This window comes from Epinephelus moara, chromosome 5 (assembly GCF_006386435.1).
Source record: "Epinephelus moara isolate mb chromosome 5, YSFRI_EMoa_1.0, whole genome shotgun sequence".
Lineage (NCBI taxonomy): Eukaryota > Metazoa > Chordata > Actinopteri > Perciformes > Serranidae > Epinephelus > Epinephelus moara.
The window spans coordinates 34,028,928-34,050,168 of record NC_065510.1 but is presented as its reverse complement, the minus strand read 5'-3'; the positions used below and the strand labels follow the sequence as shown (position 1 = coordinate 34,050,168).

General features: G+C 42.2%; 2 protein-coding genes across 4 annotated transcripts in view; one reads left to right on the top strand and one right to left on the bottom strand.

Annotated features, from left to right (window-relative positions):
* Nucleotides 1–13,837, bottom strand: part of ube2o (ubiquitin-conjugating enzyme E2O) — a 52,179-nt gene extending 38,342 nt beyond the window's left edge. For 2 of the 3 annotated variants that reach the window (XM_050043543.1, XM_050043542.1), the window contains exon 1: nucleotides 12,741–13,837. In XM_050043543.1, coding sequence (XP_049899500.1) covers nucleotides 12,741–13,184 — 444 coding nt within the window. In that variant the 5' untranslated portion in view covers nucleotides 13,185–13,837. The remainder of the gene's footprint in view (nucleotides 1–12,740) is intronic. The other variant, XM_050043544.1, reaches the window with a different exon arrangement.
* A 2,543-nt stretch (nucleotides 13,838–16,380) lies between these two features.
* aanat1 (arylalkylamine N-acetyltransferase 1) lies at nucleotides 16,381–21,089 on the top strand. Its single transcript, XM_050043564.1, has 3 exons — nucleotides 16,381–17,007; nucleotides 17,756–17,910; nucleotides 19,170–21,089. The coding sequence occupies exons 1-3, from the start codon at nucleotides 16,860–16,862 to the stop codon at nucleotides 19,473–19,475; spliced, it is 609 nt and encodes a 202-aa protein (XP_049899521.1). The 5' UTR covers nucleotides 16,381–16,859; the 3' UTR covers nucleotides 19,476–21,089.
* The last annotated feature ends 152 nt before the right edge of the window (nucleotides 21,090–21,241 follow it).

Sequence of the window (21,241 nt, the reverse complement as noted above, 5' to 3'; positions counted from 1 at the left end):
CCTGACATGGGTTTCAAATGAAGTAGGAAAAAAAGGTATCAAATTAAGTGCTCCATGGGTATCAGAATAATTGAAGGGTAGTTGTACTGGTACTGGTATCATAAATATTAGAATGATACTCAGCCCTAGGAAGCATCTCTGCCTTGCTGCAGCTGACTCTGTTTTTCTTTTCTCATTTAAGAGGTGAGACACAGAGCTGAGCAGCTGCTCACTCTCTGTGTTGCTGCACAGAACACATAGGTATCTGCGTGCCATTTGTGCCAGTGCTGGGAAACAGAGGTGAGTATTTCTCCAGTATCCAAGTGCAGATGCTTTTCTGGAAATTGGGCCTAAGCAACGATGGAGATTGCCTGTCACCAACCTTTCTCTTAGATAATGTAATACTCCCACAGGGCTGACACTATCTTTCACTTTTATTTGTACACAAACCACACCTGTTGCGCTCTTGCGTGTCAATGTCACACCCAGCCAGTGGCTCCTCTGAATCAGCAGCTGGGTATGCAGCTGCTGTCCTGCAGGTCTGACTGCAAACAACAAAACAACATTACAGAATCGGCCATTGCCATCGGTGTATGTCATCTTATTCGCTGATAAGCCAGTAACAGTCAACGTGTTGATATCAGCCTATATCGATGTTAGGCCAATAAATTAGTGCATCCCTACTAAGCTGTATCATTGAACACCAGTGTTAGCTCAGTGGACGTTACTTTGGAGGCACAAACTACAAACTAAACCTGTGTGTCAGAGTCTTAAAATGCATGTTTGTGTTATTCAGTCACTAAAAAGTGCCTGAGCTTCTGCAGGTGAATATTTATATTATGCATGATTCATTTCAGTGTACGACACGAAGAAGAAGACTGTATGCATCAGCTGTTAAGCCATGTCTGAGCTTGGGGGCTTCCATGAGATTTGATAAACAACAGCAATGCAGCACTGGAGCTGCTTTTCTTGTTTTCAGAGAAGTATACAAAACCTCAGTGTCTGATGACAAAACCTGTTTGTGTGTGTTCCTGCGCCTGCCTGGCACCTGATCAAAACCATAACTAAGGCTCTGCACTCCAATGCGCTGTTGGGTGGGCCTTGGCAGCAGCCTCGTGTCCCAGATTACACCAACGTCTGCCAGCCTACCTTGAGCACCTGCAGACAGCTCCTGAGCAAACAGTGCTGAGGCACGGGTGTCGGCAATCGTACACTCATCTGAGGCTGTTAATGCGGCACATTTGAAGCAGAACGTACAGTTTGAGATATCTATGGGTGATCTATTTTTGACTTTCAGCCATTAGGTCAGCTTCAAAAGCCAAAGCCTCACTGCCACAGCAGGCTACATCAAATCCCACTGATCTTTCCCCACACAAAGGCATTTTAGAAACCATTTCAAATCAAATGGCATGTGCAGTGTGGAGCGTAAACACAAGCATAGAACAGATCAGTATGATTATTTGAAAGAGAAAGGTGTGTGCAGATTGAATTGGACAGAATAAATGGCTTAGGTGCTAAGTTAATTAGCGTGCGTAAAGCAAATAAATAGAAATAGCTAATGTGATCACTCCAGCCTGCTCAGTAGAGGAGTGCTGTAGCTACTGCACACCGCTGAAGGCCATTTCAACTCACACACTGACTGTTTGCTCATTTAGAAGCTGCACATGGTGAGAATATGTGAGTGGAGATGAAGAGCTACAGGATACAGGCTAATGATACACATTTCTGTGTGGTTTATTTGACTAAAAGATATTTTAATGGCCATTGTTTATTCCAAGAAATATTGTTCTTATCCACAGGGCTGTACCGAACAGTTTGAAGCTTCATTTATAACGCTGACACTAGAATTATAAAATCAACATTCAAACACTGCGAAGATCCTTTTTTCATTTGTTTTCTTTATTGCATGCTTATTCATTCTGTTTAATCCACTATTTTTATACAGTTGCAGATCAAGATTAGGCTACACTAATATTAGTATTATACTACAGTATTTATAGAATTAATCTCCAGTGGTGGCTGCATAGCAGTGACTATGTTTACATGCACACATATTTTGGGTTTTCATCCTTATTCCAAAAAATACAACATTCCTTCTAAGCTGTTCACATGTCTAATGAAAATATTTCACTATCCTGTTTATATGCAGCCGTGCATACTCCGATTAATGTGCCCTAACATGCAGTTTATCAGGTCAAAATATGGAAAAGTGGAACGACTGCAGCCGCAAAGTAGGTGTGTATCTTGTTCTCTCCAGAAATGGTCTTTATATTTTTCTTTGTATTTGCTGGCGTTTAGCCTTTTATAAACAACATGTTCACTGCAGCCAAAAATCTCTTTCTTTCTCCTGCTTGTCATACACAAAGGGAGGCACACACCTGTATTAATCAGGTGGTGTATCAGCAATCTAACAGCACCATAATTAACGTTTAAATAACTGCAATAATAAAAAAACAAACATCTGTTTTGGTTGTAACACTATTATAGTGTGTAATATTAATATATATTCACATTGAGAAATTTAAGGATTTTTTTTTTTGTATTTTTACAGAGTGTCTACAACTATAAGACTCTTAAATTTAATACATTTAATAGGCCTACCTATAATTAATAATACCTAACACCTAATAATTTTTAAATCAAATTTAAGACTGATTTTTGGACAAATCTTTTTCTTAGTCAAGCACTGCAGGTAAGTAAGAAGGCAAGTTTTATATATGTGGCTCTGTGCAGAAGTATGTTTTATGTGGGGATGTGATTATTAGAGTGGGTTAGGTTAATCGACATTTTTCCAGCAGGCAGGCTAAGATCAAGTGTTAAGTAAAAAGACAGCGTTAGGTTTGTCAATATGTTAAAGATTTGTAACATCAGAAATGTGACTTTGACACAGACTTTGATTCATTTTGACAAAAAGAAATGAAAAGGATAAATAAAATTAGATAAAAATGTCTGTGGCAATGAAGACCTTACAAATTCAAATTTAAAACTACGCAATGACTTTTAAGGCTTAATAATTATAAAATTGAATTTAAGACACTGATACACTGACAGAACCTGCAGACACCCTGTTTTAGGGTGATGACAGACATTCAAGGCTTCAATCAAAAACCTCAATAGAGGTTTAGAATGTAAAAAAACAAAACAATCGGTACAGCTCTACTAATCCATAACTTTCAGGCAAACTCGATGTCTCCAAGAACAATAACGCTACCATTTGTATCTTAAAAGCATTTTAGCAGTAAGATGATCACTTTCCAAGTGCTTGGTAATCTCACAGCTGAAATGCTTTTGAAAAAGAAAACTGTCGGTGATCACGAGCAGGGGATGGATGAGAGCTGAGGGAAATCTGTGTGGTAAAGTGACTTAGATGTAATTCAGCAGTCTGCGCTTTAAGGACAGAGACGCTTCTATTCTGTGGGTCAGTGGGGGTGTAACCAGACTTCTGTATTGGATGGATGAGGGCAGAGGCAGGCTGATGGATGGGAGTCACCCTGAGGTCATTCCGCACCTGCAGTCCTCTCTCTCTCTTCTCTCACACCATTGTATTTTAATGTTTTTTTACAATCTCCCCTTTGCTATAAGCAGACAACCTTTAAAACAGTTTTTCCAACTGCTTTACAAACAATGTTCAGTGCAAAAAAGATCATGTTACTGTTACAAGATCAATGAAGTTATGTTGAATAATTGTAGTTCTCACAAAGATTTGCCTCCAGCGTAAAAACTGCCAAAGAGATTGATAGCTCATGGATGACATCATGACTTTCCATGCTAAGGTTACAGGACAGAGGGTGGGGGTCACACAGCAATGCATATAACCCTTCTGCTACTACATCTGTCAACAAACCTGCCACAGACGTTTAAGGTCCTCTCAGTTCTTTGGCTGTGCACACATACTGTTATGAATGGGTATTCGATACCTTTACAATATCGACCAAAATGAGTAGTATCAAATCTTCTCCAGTTGATCCTTTTCGCAGACTGTCCTGCCTCCCCCCTGGATCAGTAAACTTTCTGTTGCTGCCATCTCCAGAGCCGCTCTCGTCCCAGCAAACAGTCAGTTTAACACCTACCCAGTTGGCACAAACTAACACAGCTGCAGCAGCTAACATCCAAGACTGAGCCGTTTAACGGTCCCAACAAACTCACTACAACAATAAAATGGCTGGACTCTGTTGTTACACACGTTAATAACCGTTAGGCTGTGTGATGCTAACAGTTAGCCCTGTGACTGTGTGTGGACAGCTGGGTGGACTCCATGTCCCTGGAGCAGACATCACACTCCAACACCAGAAGCGTTGTATTTGGTAAAGATGTTAGTTTGTGGCGGCTGTGGCTCAGAGTTAGAGCGGGTCGTCCACCAATCGGAAGATCAGCGGTTCAATCCGGGGCTCCTCCGGTCTGCATGTCGAAGTATCCTTGAGCAAGATACTGAACCCCAAATTGCTCCTGATTAGGGATGGGCATCAATTTTCGATTATTGATTGTTAAGGCTTTTGATCGATCACAAATAATTTTGATCGATAGTCGCAGTGTTTCCCCTACAATGCCTGGCATAGGTCCGGATACTGTTTGATGATCGAAAAATGAATTTTGATCGTTTGCCCATCCCTACTCCTGATGATGCTTCCATCTGTGTGTGAATGTTAAAAACTGCGTAGAAGGTGGCACCTTGTATGGTAGCCTCGACCACCAGTGTGTGAATGTGTGAATGTGACTCGTAGTGTAAAAAGCGCTTTGAGTGGTTGGATGTATGGCTATACTACACACCACTCTATTCACATTATGGGTGTCAAATAAAGCATTCTATTGATAGCTGTATAACTTTAAGGGTACTGGTATTGGTACTAGTGTCTTGCGTTGTTGTTTTTTTTTTTTTCAAACGATACCCAGCCCTACGTACTGTATATACAAACAAGCTTCCCTGTGTGACTGACTGACAGAGGTTGCGGTTACAATCTGCCTCACTGAGCAGGTGGTGTCTCTAAAGCAAAATCAAAGACTGTCAGCACAATAAAAGATCAAGATAAAGATAAAAGCAATAAAACCCCAGGAGTCTCCTTGTACACTTCATAAAGCATTAGACTCCATTTATTATCTAATATTTTTTGATACTCTTGTCCCACCCCCCAAAAATAAAACATTCAAGCAGCAAACTAAAATCAACTGTCTGTGACTTTCAGTGTTCGTTGCAACTGAGTGATTACATAAAACAGGCAACTAAATGTTGATGCTTTTCTTTAAATGTGACCTGCAAACAGCTGAGGAGGATTTATTAAACACAAATCACTGCAATCTGATGGTGGCTGCATTCAGGTAAAGAGGACTGCAATATAGTGCTGCCAACTCCAGGGCATTGTAACAGGATGAAGTAGTTTTACTGCAACGACTAAGACAGCAGCAAAGGAGGCTGGGAATTTAAAATGGGTCAGAGAGCAGAAGGTGGGACCTTACCATCTCAAGGACTAAAAGCCAGCACATTACCATAACAGCCATCTGGTACCGAAGTGTCTGCCTGTCCCATTACAACCTTTCCAGTCAAGATTTTGTGTTTCGTTTCATTTCACTTTCTCCTTGTGGCTTTGAGACCCAGGTGACATTTTTAATTGGTACTCAGTGCTTTCTTTCCCCACATAGTTTCCATCCACTTTACAGCTCTTTCACCCACTTCCTGACTTCTTCTCACTGTTCACCATCACTGTGTCTCTGCAGTACAGTCAGCAGCAGCCGTCAGGCCTGCTCATCATTATTACCACACCAGCCTCCTCCTCCTGCTGCCCCACCTGCTCCACCCCCACAGTCACAAATGCTGCTGCTTCCAGGGAGAAGCATGTGGTCAGGGTGGCGTCACAGCTCACCTTGACCCCACTATCGTGACACCCACCCTGACAGAGCTGAAATTAATGCACAGACTGAGAGAGCTTGCTGAATCACCATACACGCACACCAGGAGTTACTTTACAATACTTCTGGAGGTCTCAGCAGTGCACTGACGAGTGGTTCAGTTATCAAATGATTGATAGATTGAAGGACATCTCAGACACCCGCTGCACTGCTGTTCCCTCGTTGTGTGTACCACTGCTAGCTACCTGCTGCTGCAGTGCACTTCTGTCCTTGGATGGAAATTCCAAGGTTGCGCTGCAGCAACAGGGCTCTGTGTGTTTGGTAATGCTGACTGTGGCAGGCCCAAAGCAGGCGCTGAGTTTTCCTTCAAACCACAGTTTTAGAATTTATTTTTAGATCATTACACTGTGAGTAATAATAATAACAAAATTATCCCCTTCGGGCAAAAAAAAAGATACTGAAAATGAACCTAAAGCATCAAAATCATCGGGGAAAAAAACATATTATTGGGTGCCATGGTAACCAAAGCCCTGCGATCCACAGACGTACAGAAAATCCTTTACTACACAGGCTGCATGTTAAAGAACTATTACCTCTCACTACCTACACAGAGGCATATAGCACAAACACATCTGGCCACAGTGTCAAGACGCCGTTCATCAACACCTTAGAGCCTGGCCCACACTGTCAGATTTTTTACATCTTAACCGATGTTAAAAATATCAGACACCCCGCACATAACGACACGTAATGATGAATTTAACAGTTCTGTTCTGACAGTGTGTGGAAAGCAACCGTTTGCCAAAAACAGCACACCACACACTCACAGATCCCATTCACGAACAACCAGAGAACTGACTCTCAAAACCCGAAATGTTGCACGATCAAACGTGACTTTAGAGCAAACAAAAATGGCGGACAACAGGCAAGAAGAACTAGCTGTTATTCTGTGGGAAATTCAAAAAGAAAGAAAAAAAAAAAAAAAAAAATCATGGAGAGGGTGTGAGTTCAATCTCATGTGACACTGCATTAAAACCAACTGAGACCTATCAGGCCGCTGGCGATCCTAAGGATTTCTCCCACACAAATGGATATCGAATCGTAAATAGTGAACATGTTTAATTCTGCAACGTGAAATCGGTGTGGCCAGGATTGCCTTCAGAGAAAAGAAAACTCTAGACATACCTCAAAAATAGGTGAGATGATCTTTAAAAGCAGCAAAAATAATTGGGGCTTTTCTGGCGATTGTTTGGAGGGGGGCATCAGGTCCAAAAATTGGCCCCATTGCCATGTTGTGTGTGCCAGGCTTTAGCTGTTAAATGCCATGTCATGTCAAAATCTCTGCACTCATTCTTAAATTATCTGCAAGAAAGCCATATCAGGTATGTTGCAGGTTAATTCATGTCTTTCTTCTATGTGCTACAAGGTGTAAACTGGGTCAGTGTCGAGTTGACAACAGTAACAGGCCTTCCAGTAACATGCACCTTCTGTAAGTAGTTTTAAGGTCAGTGAGGAAAATAATCATCTTAATCCATAGTCAGAGTACTGAACTGCTGATAAAGCACAGACAGTGTCCTTGTCCTTACAGGATTATGTATGTATGACTGTACCGTCCTATTAAAAACACAAAAGAGGTTCAGATACATTGAGCATCTGGTCGTGTCTGCCTTTGCAGCAGAAGGTTTAAGGTGAATCATCAGTAAGTCACGTAAGGTGACAGTTATAGAGTGAACAAAAAGTGGGCACGATGATCGATGATGACGACACTATCCACTCTAAGTATACCACACAGAGAAAAAGAAGAGGTAATCACTGCGTCTGCAGGCAATGAAAATAAGTCAGCCATGTTCCTGAGTGACTCGCTGTGAAACCAAAGGCAGTGCAGCTGACAACAACTGAGGTGTCCTCGTTCATACCTGCACTGAGATACAGATCTGAGCCCCATCACCTCCTCTGGAGATAGTTATTAAGATTTCATGGGGAGCAAGAAATGTGATGTGTTGGAGTGAAGTAGTGAGCTACAGACATGTTCCCATTTCAAGGCTACTGTGGAACTTGTGCCTATCACACTTTAGAGGCTGCTAATACGAGCTCGTCTGAGAGTCAATGACTGAGTGCCTCAGAAAGTGACCACAGATGGCAGCTGCTGCACGAGCTCTGATCAAAAAGTACTCTGTTTGTGCAAATGTGATCATGGCGGTAGACCTGCAGTTACTACAGTTCAATGACAGTGCCGTGCAGGACAGTGTGGCTGTGTGTGCGTTTGTGTGAGAGCACAAATCTTCAGAGGAACAGAAGTAAATATGTCATTTCCCTCATGTCAGTGTGTGTACATGAAGGACAATCACAGAATCACATTTTTTCTAAAAGGTACAATATGTTGAACTTACAGAGATGTTTAAGTGAGCAATACCAATAAAATCCTCTATCAAAGTAGACTTGATCTTATGCTAGCATTAGGGTTGGGTATCAAACTCGGCATTTTCAAGGGTACCAACCCAATTACAGCTTGGTATGGTTTAAAAAAAATGACGATACCAATACCAGTGCCCTTAAAGTGCTACCAAATAGATCACTTTTTTTCAACATGATTCGATATCCATCATGTGAACTGAAGTGTTCAGTTGTCTAAAATGCCAAAGGTGTGTAGTGCAGCTGTACTTTTGAACATTTCGGTGACATCTCGGCATACTAAACTGCCAGCCTCCTTCAAAAACACTGTGCTCGACTTCACCACACCACAGACTGTTTGGGTTGTAGCTGATGAGGTGGTGGGCCAATCACATGTTGCATTAAATTGAAGGATGCTTGCGGTGATTTGCTGCGAGCAAGACCACACAAATAGTCTTTTTCTCTAGATCTGGGTACCAAAAGCATAGAATGCATGTCTCATTTGACTGGAGTAGTTTCAAGACTACGTGGTACTGGGTTATTTCAGTCCATACCTTAAAAGGTATCGAACGACGACCCCCAGCCTTAGATACTACTGAGTACGATTCACGTTAAATCAATCAGCACCAAATTTCCGTTTCTGAAAGCCATAGCATAAGCTGGGTGAGAATGAACCAGTTCCCACAGGAGGCAGAGGTGCCATGAAACACCAAAGCACCAGGAAGCATTACTAACTTCCTTTCAGCACCCGCGGCACGGATCTCAATGGCCAGCTCGTGATCTGCAGTGATAGATTCAGCGTCTGGTCTATTTTATTTTAGAGATAGCCTGGTATCAATTGGGTTTATTTCAAATTATGTACTTAATCCACATATTTGTCAATCATGTCTAGACACACACAAGCAGACAGACAGAAGATAAGGGCTACGTGTGATCAGAAAAACAAAGGAGCAGAGTCGCTTGCTGACCAGCACGGAGTACCAAGAGACGACATCAGCCCTGCAGCTTGTTCAAAACTTACAGTTTTGTTATTACAGAGAGAGTAAAGTATCAAAAAAAGTACTGTTGGGTTCAGTTCAAATGTGAATGGTGACATAACCTTGCTAGCAATAAATACAGTATATTATGAAATACAATTTCTGGTAACCAAGGTGAATGTCTTTGCCCTATGAGAGCAAAGGCAATGCAATAGCAGGGTATTCAAAATGGCCACCGTTAGCTTCTGCTGTAGTATCAAAGTTTTCAAAACCCAAAGATAAGCTATGTGTATACTGACAAATAGGTTAACAAATGATTATCCTCTTAGTTTGCCAAAGCATCATTTCTTTGTTTCCACATGAAATTACTTCTAATTAACAAGCTGCTCATTAAGCAACATTCTTCATTTAGCGTCACACACTGAAGAGTCATGAGACGCTACATTACGACTTTTATACAACACACATCTCAGGATATCAACACAAGACGGCAGCACAAAAAGCTGCACTCTCCATTGTGCTGCTGTCTCCCCTCCTAACAGACCATCTCCTGTGGGGTGTGTCTTGTGTGGTTGTTGTGTGATGTCCTGATGTTTGTGTTTTTAGGGAGTCTGTGAGACGCAGATAAACTTCCTTGTCAGCTACAGCTGGTCACACGTCTTTTGAATCAGCTCGCCTCGAAAATAATACCAGAGCATCATACATGCTGACAAATCTTCATTAGGCTCCTCTGTTTATTCTCACACCACTTCTGGAAAACCTGGTGCACAATGCAGGTTGTTATGAAGGACAAAGGAAATGTTGCACATGTGTGTTCACAGATCCTTCTGGTGCAAGAAAGACACAGACAATGAAATTTGATGAGGTAAAACGTTACAAGGAGCAATTTTAAACTGGCTCAATTTTCATGCATTAAAATTAAAACATTCTGCTGGCTACCCGTTTTGGATAATTTATAATTTGCACATAATGGTTGCTGCTATGCTGTCACTATCAAAATCCTAGTTTTGCTGGGAAAATGCTGGTTTTATTGACCTCAGGAGAAACCCTGACAAGTGTGGCAGATTTTAAGCAGCACTTTTTTTCTCCACTGATTGCCCCTGAGAGAAAACGTTCTAAGTGGAGGTGCCGACTGCAGAATAAATATGAGTCAGAATTTTGTAGAAATATCATCTTAGAGATGTGCAACTTTGCATACTGCAGGAAGTAATCATGAATTATTGATTGGAATCTTCACCACGCTCTCAGGATATATGCAACCAGGACAGAGCCTGCTGAGACAGGGCATGTGGCGCACGCAGATAAGCCAACAAGAAATCACACACACACACACACACACACAACAAACCTACCTAAAACAATAATACTACAGAATGAAATTCATACATGCGCACACTGGCACACGCTAGATCATTTGGGGACGCTGACTAATAATGACACAGCATTAACAGACCACGAGGTGTGTAAACATCAGCCTCATTGTTTAACAGACCCTTTGTTGTGGCAGACGTTGAATGACACTCAGACCAGAACATTTAGCACAAAAGACAAAGCAAGGTAACAGTGGGCCCTGAAATAGGTTTCTTCTGGTCCCATCCTGTGTCTCTAACACAAGTCTGTATGAGCTTTTTCCAGACCAGTCCTCTTTTAAACCCTGTGGGTGTTTTCCACAAAGCCCAGGAGAAATCTAGAGAAGCCCTGGAGAGTATGGACGACAGCAGATTTCCTTTTTCTTTATCAATTAAAATTTCATTCAGATGCAACTCTGAGTGCAGTGTTCAATGAAACATCCATTAAAAGTACATCCAACTGTGTCTCCGAGTGGAGCAAAAGGATGCTGTCTTTTACTGGCAGTTACCCTGCTGTCACTGCCTTTGATACTGTCTTAATATTGACGCCTGTCATGTTCGATGATGAATTAAATCGGAGTTGCCAAGACTGCAGTGGAAGAACAATGGGTTTTTGACCTAAATGAAGTGCGGCTGCTCCAAAAAGCAGGTTAACCAAGTTAATGAATGGGTCTTTCAACTACAATAACTCAGTAAAACGTCTTCTTGAAAAAAAAAGCTTTGACTATTGCTGTGTTTGCAGGCTAGCCAGCCTAAATGTACTACTATTATCACCTGCAACTGGTCAAGAAAACATGCCAAAAATTCACTTGGTTCCAGCTTTATAGGTGTGAATACTCACTGGTTGTGTTGGTATGCTACTACAGTAGGTTTGGATTTTGGATTGTTGGTTGGAGGTGAAGGTGTCAACTTTGGCTTTGGCATGTTTTTGGCATTAATCAAGAAAACAAGATTAATCAATACAATAATTAGTTGAAGACCATTAGAATGAAGAAATGACGTGGATTAATGTAGGACTGAAACTAGCCCAGAGGAAAGGAAATGCAAAATAAGATCTCTTCTTTGTCCAGCCTGTTTCTCCTAAACACAGCTGAGCTTAATGTAACATCATTATGAGATTTGACCATTTTTTCATACTTCTTAAATTCAGCCCTCTTCTGCCAGCCCGATCCTAATTTAATATAAGCACTCTCTTTCCTCTCTCGCTGCAGTAATCTGTATTTGTCCGATATAATCAGCTGTTGAGATCATAGTAAGATCCAAAATCAAGTCTCAACTTTGTGTATTTTCTGTTCTCAGAGTTGAGACACCTCTGAGAAGCCTATGAGCACAGCAAAACAACTCCTGCTACTTTATTTATGTATGTATTTGCTCCTTATTTCTCTTAAGATGGGGGTTTAGGAGAAACAGATCTGAATTTAGTAATCTCCAAATAAGAAATTGGCTCATTCTTTTATGTGTTTTCCTCTGGGAATGATTCAAATTAGTCTCCAAGCTGACTGACCAACCAATTAACTGACTGTTTCAGCTCAGATGTGGTTTAGTCTAATTTCAATTTATGGAAAAACTGACAAGATATCACAAGTTCACAGTGAATCCGATGAGAGCTTATCTGTGTTAGCTGTCTGTCACTGAAGGTGTGAGCTCAGACTGGCCTGAAACATGATGCCTGTGTGTTTTGGATGAGGAACTAAGACATTATGTAAATAGTAACGGCTGCTCTATCAAATAACCTGTAGTGTTTGACAATGTTTGGTGTCAGGCCAAGTCACACCCAGCTGAGGAGCTACACGGAGTCATGGATGAGCTAATCAATAGGTGTACGGTTCCTGGCAGGGTCCTGCACCTGCCAATCCCTGTGGTTGCACCTCCACACAGAGAGCTGCTACCTGTCGCACCAGCGGCTGGATGCAATCAGGCGGAGCAGCCCTGCTCAGCCTGCCAGCACCAGCTGAGTGACATGAGGCTACGAGCTAAACTGCTAGCTAGCATGTGTGCTTGAATGCTAGCCAGCTAGCGAGCTAGGTTATGCGTTTTAGGCAGATGGATTAAGTGAACCTTATCCCTGACAGGCTGGAGAGTAGACTCGTCTCTTCCTATAAACCCACAACAGGCGGTTAAAAGCAGAGCAGCCCTCATGTCAGGCTGAGGGAGTGACCGAGTATCAGTGTAAACAGTTAACACATTAGCTGGTGTGAGGTACCTTTGTCTCCCTGATGTCCTGCTTTCCTCCTTCAGGGTACCACTGGACGCGGACAAATCCCCTACAGAGAGGCCGACTCGGGGTGTCCACACCGCTCTCAGTGTCCGAACCACACGGGACTCGTCCTCCTCCTCCTCCGCCACCTCCTCCTCCTCCACCGCCACCGCCTCTCCCTCCGCCATCATCGAGGTCCGAGTCTGAGTTAAAATCCTCCTCGCCGTGGATCATCCGTACGAGGCCAAACCGGACTGAGCCGCGATACCGCCCGGAGACCAGGTCGTGGGAGAAGAGCAGCCGCTGGGAGCCGTCCGCCGTGGGAGACAGAGCCATGGATGGAGGCTCCGAGCCCGGGCTGGCTGCGGGGGAGAGGCCCGGGGTCGGGGATGCTGCCGCTTCTGCTGCGTCCGTTGTGGCCGCCGCATCCGATGCTACGGGCTCCGCCATCGCTGCTGTTGTCAGGGAGTGATGCTAGAGCGCGAGGATGACGGTGGAATGAAAAAAACTGTAACCTGGAAGCAGCGAAGTGCACGTGTTTACGTCGCGACGGAGGGCTGCGTAAGTAGCGCAGTGTGGGCGCGTCATCACGCAGTACCCTCTGTCACCACTGGGCGGCAGTGTGAGCCATAATCTGCGATGCACTGGTTCAAGTCAGGTTCTGACATTCCCCCTAATATAAATGGCTTTATTTTACTATAATCTAACTCATACATGGATTTCCTCAGAATAAATGAATTTTAATTTAATTTTTAATTTCTATTTATGCACTTTTTTAAAACTTATTTTATTTCATGTCTGTTTCAATACTCACTGTATTATTGTTGATGAGGGGAAGTGTGGTTGTTGTTTTTTATGAGCTACTGGACAATTAAACTTACCTTTGGGGATGGATAAGTTCTATCTATCTATCTATCTATCTATCTATCTATCTATCTATCTATCTATCTATCTAATAATACTGACCATCTCGTTTAAATGCAATGTTCTGCTGGGAAATCTTTGGTCCTGGCATTCATGTGGACACCACTTGAAGCACTTCACTAATCCAAACACCGTTGCAGACCAAGTCCCTTTCTCGTGGCGATTACACTCCTCAATGGCAGTGCCCCCCTCCCCAGCAGAGCATGAACCATGCCTCACCACAAAAACTACTCAGAAATGGCATGAGGAACATGACAAAGAGTGCAAGGCATCAACCTGGCCTCCATAGTCCCCACATCCCCAGTCTGATCAAGCATCCGTGGGACATGCCAGTACCCTACCTCACGACCGACCAGTCTCAAAGGATCCACTGCCAGTGCCCCGGTACCAGACTCCACAGGACATCCCCTGAGGTCCTGTGTCCATGCCTTGACATGTCAGAGCAGAATCTGTTCAAAAATGGCCCCACAATGGATGGGGGGTACATCTGGGGTACCAACACATCCCATGAATGCTTGATCAAATCGGGATATGGGAACTTTGGAGGCCAGGTCGATGCAGTGAGCTCTTTGTCATGTTCTTCGGGCCATTCCTGGGCAGTTTTTACAGTGTGGCATGGTGCATTGTTCTGCTTGGGGGGCCACTGTCATCAAGAAGTGTCATGGCCATGAGAGGGGTGTACTAGGTCTGTGTTTGGGTGGGTGCTACGCATCAAGTGGTATCCACATGAATGCCAGGACTCAAGGTTTCCCAGCCGAACATTGCATCATAACAAGATGAGCAGTGTTATTCACTTCACCTGCCAGTGGTTTTAATGTTTTGGCTGATCAGTGTTTATGAAGTGCTGTTAGTTGCATGGGCAAATTATGAGACAGTGGGCCCCTGGGCACAGAAATGCAAAAGGCCCCAACACGTCTTCTACATTGGAACAAGATTAACATACTCTGTGGTGATTTTGCTTCATTTTTGTTGTTTTGTGTGTCTCTATAGTCATTATACATCTTTTAGACTGGAATAGACTCATTCCCCAGAGATGTACCACAGAGCGCCACAGGAAGTCATTCCTGCCTGTGGCCATCGAACTTCACAGCTCCTCCCTCAGTGTCAATAGACTGGCACTTGGACTGAATTCACCTGTCAGCAGTTATAATTTCATCATTTATTCATTATATTTCAGCTGTGCACTGGGGACTGAAAGGTACAGTAATTCTTTATATGGCTGTCTTAACTGTATTGGTGCAATAATTCAACTACAGCAGTATTCTTCCCACTTTATTCTTACACACACACACATATATATATATATATGTGTGTGTGTGTGTGTGTGTGTGTGTGTGTGTGTGTATGTATGTATATGTATATAGTTGTACATTTTTTAAAATATCTTTAACTTACACACTAGTTTTATACAATTTAAAGTAGAATAAGGCAAATATCTTTATATTTTTACACACTTGAAATACTCAGAACATTATACATATTTTACATTTCTAAATATTTTACATAGTAGTGTTAATATTTTGGCATTTTGCACATATTTTTTCATTTATATTCATACATACTTTGTACTCTATACTTCTATTTCTATTCCTGTAGTTCTCTAGGCTTTACATCAGAGTGACTGTGATCACAATTTCCCAACCGGGGATCAATAAAGTATTTCTGATTCTGATTTTTGTGGTTTGGTTTCTGCTTGCGGTTGTTTTGTGTCTGTAGTAGTTTATCGGGGTTATATTTGGTCATTTTGTGTCTCTTTGTAGTCAATTTGTGTCTCCGTTGGGTTTGTTTTTGTAGTTATTTCGCATCTGTTGGGGTCATTTTGGGTCTCTTCCTCGTTGGTATTTGTCAATTTGAATGACATTTTGCAGGCCCTCCTGACACTGAGCCCGTGCCTGGTAAACTTGTTCAGTAATCCATCCATGGTTAGGTGAGTCCCCTGAACAATTATTAGTTCATGTATTTTTTTTACCTTATTGTTTATTTAGTATTGCACAATTATTGGTAAATATATTTCTATTGTTATATTTTATTATATTGAATATATGATATACATATTATAATGACATTTATTTGCACAGTAATGCACTCAACTGTGTGTGTTTGTTGATACTGGGAAACAAAAGGAAAGCTAAACAACTGAGCAGCTGTGTGTGTGTGTGTGTGTGTGTGTGTGTGTGTGTGTGTGTCTGAGGGAGCTTTAAAGGGAAAATCCCCCCTTTATGCAATTTAAGCTGAGTGTTTATCTGGAGATGTTATTCAAGTACAAGTACTTCACCTGCTCATGGTGTCAGTTTGTCTTAACTGGACCACTCCTGAATAAAGATAACACATGACAAATGCAGTAGCCTAAATCATTAATTGAGTTCTGCTCTGAGGTCCTTTATCATTATACAAAGTGGGTTACACACCTTATGGAAAAGTTTTGTAAAGTTTTATTAGAGACGACAACAACTGCGGCTTCTTGAAATTCTCAACATAACAAGAGGTGACAAACAAACTCCCACACGTCCTGTAATCCTCTTGGAAATCCTCTGGAAAATAAAGCGTGGAAAAATCGCGGTGGACTCGACTTAACCTGCAGGTACAATGGAAAGTCTCCCTCAGAGGAATCACATGAAGACTGGTAAGTCCAGTCCTTATTAAGATGTCCCAGTTAGGCAACACCACCAGAGAGCACTCAGTCCTCTCCCTGTGACGACATTAATTGACAGTGACATTAATGGTTAACCAATCAGAAGAGCTCTTGTATTTCTAATTCCATCAACACGGCTGTCTTCCGCTCTGTGACACAGGTGTGGGACTTTATTGGCTGTTATACCTGAGGTTACTCTTGATAACAGCTTGATAACATCACATGCTGGTGTGAGACCTCCAACACATGATCAGTAAAATCCAAACCTGCTGAGGATCTGATGGTGCCATGACGAGGTTAATTCTCAACACACAAATAGCCCTCCTGACCCTGACTAAATATGTTTATTGTTTAACTTACCCACGCGGGAATTGGAAGGTTTGGTCATCCAGCTGGCTTCAGGATTATTAGCCAACCACCACTGCGCACCGAGGGTATAAATACCGGAGGCGCGCAGCTCTCTGCTCAGTCTTTACGCACGGATCAAGCTTTCAGGCGACGAGGTTCCCACGAGCAGAAGAAAAGTCAAACAGTCTCCTTTGCTTTACTTTATACGCTTTTTGGAAAAAATGTCGTTAGTGAGCGCAGTACCGTTCATGAAGCCGCTTCACATGCGCTCTCCAGTGCCACGGGGCCGCCGCCACACGCTGCCGGCCAGCGAGTTCCGCTCCCTCAGCCCGGAGGATGCCATCAGTGTGTTTGAGATTGAGAGAGAAGGTGAGCAGACTCTTTATATACTTAACTAAATTACAACAATCATTATAGCCGTCTTACTAACTTTAGGACAGTTGTTTTACGCATAGTTAGGCGCACAGGTACCGTCGTTCCTTTATAGGGAAATAGCAGGGGCGTAGGGTTCATTTCAACATTGTGGGGGTCCTTCCCTGGAAATTATTCTGTCTGCACTTTTGCCTTAGTTTTTTGTATCGATTAAATGGTAGAAATGTCTTCATTTATGGAAAGGAAAACACAAAATTCATGTGCCAGGTGACGATTTAAAATCTAAAAAAATCAATTTATTCTCCTATGTATTGACTTTCCTCATTAAATGTTTTCCCTGCTGAATCAACACACCCTCATATATAGTATAATTCAGCCTTGGAAAACTAGAGCATATTTATTCAACAGCAGCCTCATGTTTTACTCACATTTAAAAAAGACAGGCACCTCCACTCACTGATAATAACTCTGCAGGAGCACAAAGCTCCATTGGCCTGTTAACACAAATTATATTTACAGAAAGCACTAACTTTCTCATCTTTCCAGTGATCATGTTTTACTTTTACTAACCATGATGTGTGGCCCAATACAACATTAAGTTACAATGGTGATTTAACTCTATCCCAAACACATAGGTGATATGAGTTCATGTGTCGTATCCTTTCATCACTTTACCGTATAGTCAGGACAGATGGGAAAATACCCATTAAGTCTAATTTTCTCCTCCTCCTCCTCCTCCATACAGCCTTCATCTCAGTGTCCGGCGAGTGTCCTCTCCACCTGGACGAGGTGCGTCACTTCCTCACCCTGTGCCCTGAGCTGTCTCTTGGCTGGTTTGAGGAGGGACGTCTGGTGGCTTTCATCATCGGCTCACTGTGGGACCAGGAGAGGCTTACCACGGTAAGACAGAGCGGTGGACACCTGGACAGTCATTTGCTTCAGACTGACTGGCAGGGGAAATAAAAGACGAGGTTCAAACCAGATTAACAGAGGAGATTTTGAACGATTTAAGGGCACATTTATGGTAGAGTGTCTCTGGAAAATCAGTGGATGAGGAGAAATGTTTCACAGATCCACTTAAATCTGAGTGTGGGAGTCAGCTATAGCCTCTAAGTCAAATTAAAGAGCGATCAAGGGCCCTCTTTAAACTGTGATACTTTTAAAGATCCCACTGTTGTGAACTGGTTAACAGATTCAAAAGTTTTCATTTCACAAATGCTCATGTGCATGTGTTAATGTGCCATGAAATGCAGGGTGGCATACTCTTAAAGCTGTATGAGCAATAAAGAACAATAGGAAAAGTGTTAAAACAGTAAATAGAAAAAAACAAGATAAAACATAAGTACATGTGAGCAATAATTTAAATATGGAGGATTTTCTCAGCATATACAAATCTAAATATCACAGCTGAAAGAAAAACTTTGCCATTACGTTTTGTATGTTTTGTACTCGAAAGGCAAATATGCAGGGCAGTGCAAAGGGTTCACAGACGACAATGAGCTAAACAAGGACAAGGATTTACAGAGGTCAAAGGTTACAGTGTGTTAGATTAGAATTTGACACAATTAAAAGGTTATTGATGCATTTTTGAAGCTCCAAAGATCTGGCTGTCAACTTTATTTGCCTTATTTTTCAAAATGTGACTCTGGTGGCAAGAAACACAAACACAACAGCCATTAATTAGATGTAACTTGTGTAGCTACGAGTGGTTCAAACCCGACAACAGAAAATATAAAGAGTGGAGGGTCAGCAACCTCTCTCAATAATGTTAGTTACATAATCAGAGAAAGTTTGTTGACATGAGCTAGCATTAGCCACCATAAGCTACTGGTCATATCAGACCAGGCGAGGCTGTGGCATTACAACTCCTGAGTGTACTGAATTAAGCAATGGTACATTTTAATGATTAGGAATTCAGTTTTTCTCTAATATGAGGATAAATGTATTATTTCTTATCTAAAGTTACATTGTGTTACCTCAAGACTGAAATACTACCTGTCTCCCAAACAGCAGAGTAAGCTGGACTCAACATGGACTTTGCATTTAATCTTTTGGCATCAAGTATTTATAGTTAAATCCGGCCATCAGAAGCTCAGCAGGTTTCCCAACACTACAGTGTTTACCTGTTCTTACACGCCTTTTCTCTCTCGGTTTCCCAGGATGCCCTCACTCTCCACAAGCCACATGGGACCACCGTCCACATCCACGTCCTGGCTGTGCACCGGACCTTCCGTCAGCAGGGCAAAGGCTCCATCCTGATGTGGCGCTACCTGCAGTACCTCCGCTGCCTGCCCTACGTCCGCCGTGCCGTGCTCATGTGTGAAGACTTCCTGATTCCCTTCTACAGGAAGTCTGGTTTCAAGGTGCAGGGCCCCAGTGAGATCACAGTGGGGCCCCTCGCCTTCATTGAGATGGTTTACCCAGTCAGGGGCCACGCCTTCATGCGTCGCAACAGTGGTTGTTGAGGACAGAAGGACTTAATGTGGATTCTGGATTCTATCAGCGGTGGTGGGACCCCCGTCCACTATTGGATACAGAATTAAGGGGAAGGTCTGAGCGGCTTTGCTGTACGTGAGCGCTCAGCACAGTGTTTGGAATCATCATCTGTGAATGAGACTTGTTCAGCAGGTGGTGAGGTGTGCATTCTGCCTGTGAGTCTGCAGACAGTGGAGAACAAAGAGCTGCGTCCAGCTGCCTACAACAGCTGTCTGGAAGAGTGGTGGAAAACTTCTTATATATACGATCTGCAGTTTAATGCCAGTTGCAAGAAAAAAATCATTAGAGCAGAGCCTGGAAGAATGCAATAAGTTATTACAAATTATTATTTGTTTAAAAAATATTTTTATTTCATGAATGTATTATTGTATTCAATAGAACGCAGCTGCCTTGTTTCTGTCTTTGCCCTCTGTCTTATATTTGTTATTTAACCACTTTAACATGGTTTCTGGCTCATTGTGAAGCCAACGTGAAATTTTCTTTAGACATTAAAAGCAGTATCTGCCCGTTATGAATGTATTCAGTCCTGTATAGGTTTGTGTTAACAACATGCCTTTAACAGCAGCATTAGAAGATTACTGTTTATGTTACACTGTTTATAACTCTGATGACAGAGCGACTGTGAAGTAATGAGCCAAATTAAAGAGCTAACCTTCAAAAACTGTGGAATAAAAATACAAAGGGAGGGATATCAGCAATCAAACTTCAGATAATATGTCAATATATTAACTTGAACAAACATGTCTGTCTTCATCAGTGTTGTATGTAGACATATAATCACAAATACAGTTGTTTATTTAGTATATATATATCCTAAATATTTGTTCTGTCAAAATGTCTCCTTGATAGTCTCCTGTTGCCTTTCTCCTTGTAGACAGTCACCACCTCTGCCTCCCAAAGTCTTTAATCAAGACCAATGTTTTTTTTGTTTTTTTGTTGTTGTTTTTTTTTACAATGTTTTGTCCTTCAAATAATAAATCTTTTGTTTTCTAGCATGTCGGCTTCAAGCTCTTTTCATTTTAATAGTTGTTGAGAAAACAATCTCAGTGCCAGGTCCATTTGATAGCTGTTCTGGAGCTTACGATCATATCACATGATCATCAGTAGCACTTTACGCACTTGTCATAAAAGTGCAGATGTTAAAACTGGCATTTTATTTAAAGGAGCTCTCAACAATAGAGCATTAATACAGCAGTAAATAACTATTCACTATGTAAAGATACGGCATCCTGAGCTGAGAATGAAATCCCGCTCCCTGTGTGTGTTGTCATTCCAGCTTCTCTGTTCTTTGTTGTGGCAGAAAGTCTGGCTGTGCATACATGTTAGTGCATGTGTGTGTCATACTGGCTAGCTAATCGCCGCCATCCTGTACTGCACTTGGTTACCGCTGATAACAAGACCGCATTGTTGCGGAAGCGTAGCGCCCACCCTCTGGTTCCCCCCCAGTTAACACAGCTAGCTCTGTCAGCACTGTTGCAAATGTTAGCACTGTTTGCGCTGTTAGCTGCTAGCCACCGGCTCAGCCACCTCCATGTTGAGAGCCGTGCGCAGACAATTTCAGAATTATAGATGCACTCTTAGAATTATACAGAGCTCCATAAAGGATTTCTTGTCCATGTTAGCTTAAACACTAATGTTTAAGAATGTAAACAGCAGTGAAAACAGTCTCAAGGCCCTTTAGTAGCTGTTTTGGATCCTTTTGATCAATCAAAATCAACTTCTCTCTGACACACAT

Bases quoted from the DNA above. Each gene is read 5' to 3' on its own strand.
- aanat1 (XM_050043564.1), top strand. From the start codon at position 16,860: ATGTCGTTAGTGAGCGCAGTACCGTTCATGAAGCCGCTTCACATGCGC. The intron at 17,008-17,755 runs GTGAGCAGACTC...TCCTCCATACAG, and splicing joins GTTTGAGATTGAGAGAGAAG to CCTTCATCTCAGTGTCCGGC. The intron at 17,911-19,169 runs GTAAGACAGAGC...TCGGTTTCCCAG, and splicing joins ACCAGGAGAGGCTTACCACG to GATGCCCTCACTCTCCACAA.